The sequence below is a fragment of the Austrofundulus limnaeus genome, unplaced genomic scaffold (assembly GCF_001266775.1).
Source record: "Austrofundulus limnaeus strain Quisiro unplaced genomic scaffold, Austrofundulus_limnaeus-1.0 Scaffold315, whole genome shotgun sequence".
NCBI lineage: Eukaryota > Metazoa > Chordata > Actinopteri > Cyprinodontiformes > Rivulidae > Austrofundulus > Austrofundulus limnaeus.
In genome coordinates, this window is record NW_013952717.1 from 68,797 (window position 1) to 71,727 (window position 2,931).

The following is a 2,931-nucleotide window of genomic DNA, read 5'->3' on the forward strand; positions in this document are numbered from 1 at the left end:
ACACACACACACACACACACACACACACACACACACACACACACACACACACACACACGCACGCACGCACACACTTTATGTCTGTTTTGAAATAAAGATTTTTTTGAACTTTTTTTTTATTTGAACTTTGAACTCTATTTATACACAAAACTCGTAAAAGTTTAAGGTTTTGGATTTCAAACTTGTCCCAGTAAGCAAAGAATAAACTGGTGCTAAATGTTTTGTGTAGTTTAGTGTTTTCTTTCTGCTAAAGTTGTAGTGTAGTCTGTAAAATGTAATCCTTTATCATACGCTTTCTGTTTTTTGGCTGCCAGTGATAAAAAGAACAAAGTTCAGGACAGAACTAGAGATTCGGACAAATTAATTTGGACAAAAATCTGAAAAATCTGGACTACAGTCAATATATATATATATATATAAAAATAATTAGGCAGAAATGATTCGGTAAGCTGCACATTATGTGGCACTTCGGCTCCATTGCTTCAGAACTGTTTTAATCCCAGACACACGTAAACTCAGATTAAGTCTGGACTCCAGAAATCTGCCTCTCACCTCGTACACCTCGTTCCACTTTGGGTTTAAGTTCTCTTGGATGACTTTGCTGTGATAAATATTCGTCCCGACTTTGACGATTCCGTATGGGTCCGACTTGCCTTTGATCAACCCTCCCAACAGCTTGTCCTTACTCAGGAGGTCCTGAGCCTCCATGAAGTGGATTCTTAGAACGGCCTGAGGAGACGAGAGACGATCGGGCAGTTATTGATGAGGTCTGTGTTTTCAGCAGCTTCAGAGATGTAACTCAAAGTTTTCATGGACGTTTGAGTGTGATACCTTGGGGATGGGGAAGCGGAGTCTGGCCAGGTCGGCCTCTCCCACCAGAGGGATGTTGATTTTGTTCGGCAGCACCACGTAGCTGTAGATGATGTCCTGGAGGAGGCTGTCGCACAATCCACTGAGACAGGAAGACAGGAAAAAGAGAGTTCAGAAAAGATCTGCTGATAAAATCCCARCCGTCACTCAGTTAATCTGGTGAAGCTGTGAAGATAAACTAAGACTAACGGGCTGAGAACCACATCCTCACTCATCCAGACAGGAAACGGATCCAAACAATAAATTGCAGCTGACGGTCGTAAAAATGACAGAGGGGAAAACAGGAGTCAGTAAAAAAWATATATAACTAAAGCCTTTAACAGTGTTCTAGATTTAGATAATGTTATGATTATCTTGTTTTTGTATTTCAAGATCTTATTTGTGATTTATTCTAGGCTAAATCTTTCCAGAACACACATCTGTTCAGCATTCATCAGCATTTTCTATCAGGATGAAGATATATCCATCAATCTTACAAAAAAACCAGAAATGCGCCTTTGTTTCTTTATTGTTTTGATTTTTTTTAACCTTTGATACAGTTTTAACCAGTTTCACTGTTAAAAAAATAATATAGTCTGTACTTTTTATCATTTATTGTTTTACTGCCACTGTAAAATCCTTTATCCTCTTCAGGAGAACAATAGAAGCTTTGAGTTTAGTCTGCGTGGTGGCACGATCTACCAAGAATGCAGAAACACGTTGGGATAATACCAGAAACGTCTGCGTGTATGATAATCAAATATGATTTAATTGTGAGCGACAAACAAACAGAACTGAATCAGGAAGGTTCTGCATGATTGTGACTGACTCGTCAGCAGAMTACAGCCAGTAATATACATCATGTCAACACCACGTGGCAGTTTACAACTAATCACAGATTGCCAAATATACTGTCCAGCCTATCACTGGGCTCCCAGCCCAWGAGTGTTATCAACCAAGAGAGTTCAGTCCGTTGCGGAGTCTTGAAGTCCGGAAACAAATGGACAACGAGAGAGAAATGAGCTATCAGAAAGATACGAGTGATGGACAGTGTCAAGGTGAAACAGATATAAATAATTAGTCCATGACAATCCCTCCTCTYGAGTAAACAATACTCAAAACCAAACCAAATGGAATAATTATGAARCGTCCAAACACAAATACATCACAAACRGATACAATGGAGAAATAAGGGAMAAATAGTGCAAGTTAAATGTCRACCAACAACATATACATTCAATCAATGTAAGGTACAACAGTAAAAAAGACTTAAATGTCAAGTGAAACATCATAACTCATCAGGAGAAAAACATGTCGAAATTTAAAAAACTCAAAAGCCCAAAGTTAGACAAGGTATCACAACACAAGTTCTGCCTCCCAGCGAATTTGGTTGCGTGAGCCGCCTATGTTCCATCAGAATCTTATCTTGGATAAAGTGTTAACTTAATAACAACTAGTTGTCAATTAATGAACCTCAAGTAATGCAAATTAGGACAATGTGCAAAATTCAGTTCAGGTGAAACAGATATAAATAATTAGTCCATGACAGTCTGTAAAAGTTTAACAAAATAAAAGTCCTGACATTTTTATTTAATTTTAAAAAATCCATGTCTGCATGTAAACGGAAGGAATTTGATTTTATATTCTTTAAAAAAAAAATTAAAAAGGGGAAAGCATGTAAAAAGATTACAAATCCTAGTTTCATTTTACAGAAAAGAGCTGTAAGAATTATAACCAGAAAACTTTATAATCACCCATCAAATATTGTTTTGTCAGTTGAAATTATTGAAATTTCATGAGTTGGTTGATTATAATATCTTACAGGTTATGTTTAAGGCTCATAAAAACATATTGCCTCTAAAYATCCAGTTAAATTTTGTTAAAAGAGAGAGCTGTTATAATCTTAAGGGGATTGAGACGTTTGTGAAACTTAAATTTCAAACCAGTTTGAAGGAACGATGTACGTCAATTCAGGGAATAAGATTATGGAATAATCTGGAAAGTGCTGTTAAAAATACCAGATCAATAAACATCAAGATGTTTATGTTTAAGAGAATGATTAAAATTGGTTTGTTGAAGAAA

At 36.5% G+C, this 2,931-nt stretch overlaps 1 protein-coding gene across 4 annotated transcripts in view; it reads right to left on the minus strand.

The window, feature by feature from the left end:
* Window positions 1-2,931, minus strand: part of esyt2a (extended synaptotagmin-like protein 2a) — a 45,441-nt gene that overhangs the window by 14,767 nt on the left and 27,743 nt on the right. For all 4 annotated transcript variants that reach the window (XM_014022036.1, XM_014022039.1, XM_014022038.1 and 1 more), the window contains exons 9-10: window positions 832-952; window positions 553-729 (exon numbers count right to left, since the gene is read on the minus strand). In XM_014022036.1, the coding sequence (XP_013877490.1) occupies window positions 553-729; window positions 832-952 (298 nt within the window). The remainder of the gene's footprint in view (window positions 1-552; window positions 730-831; window positions 953-2,931) is intronic.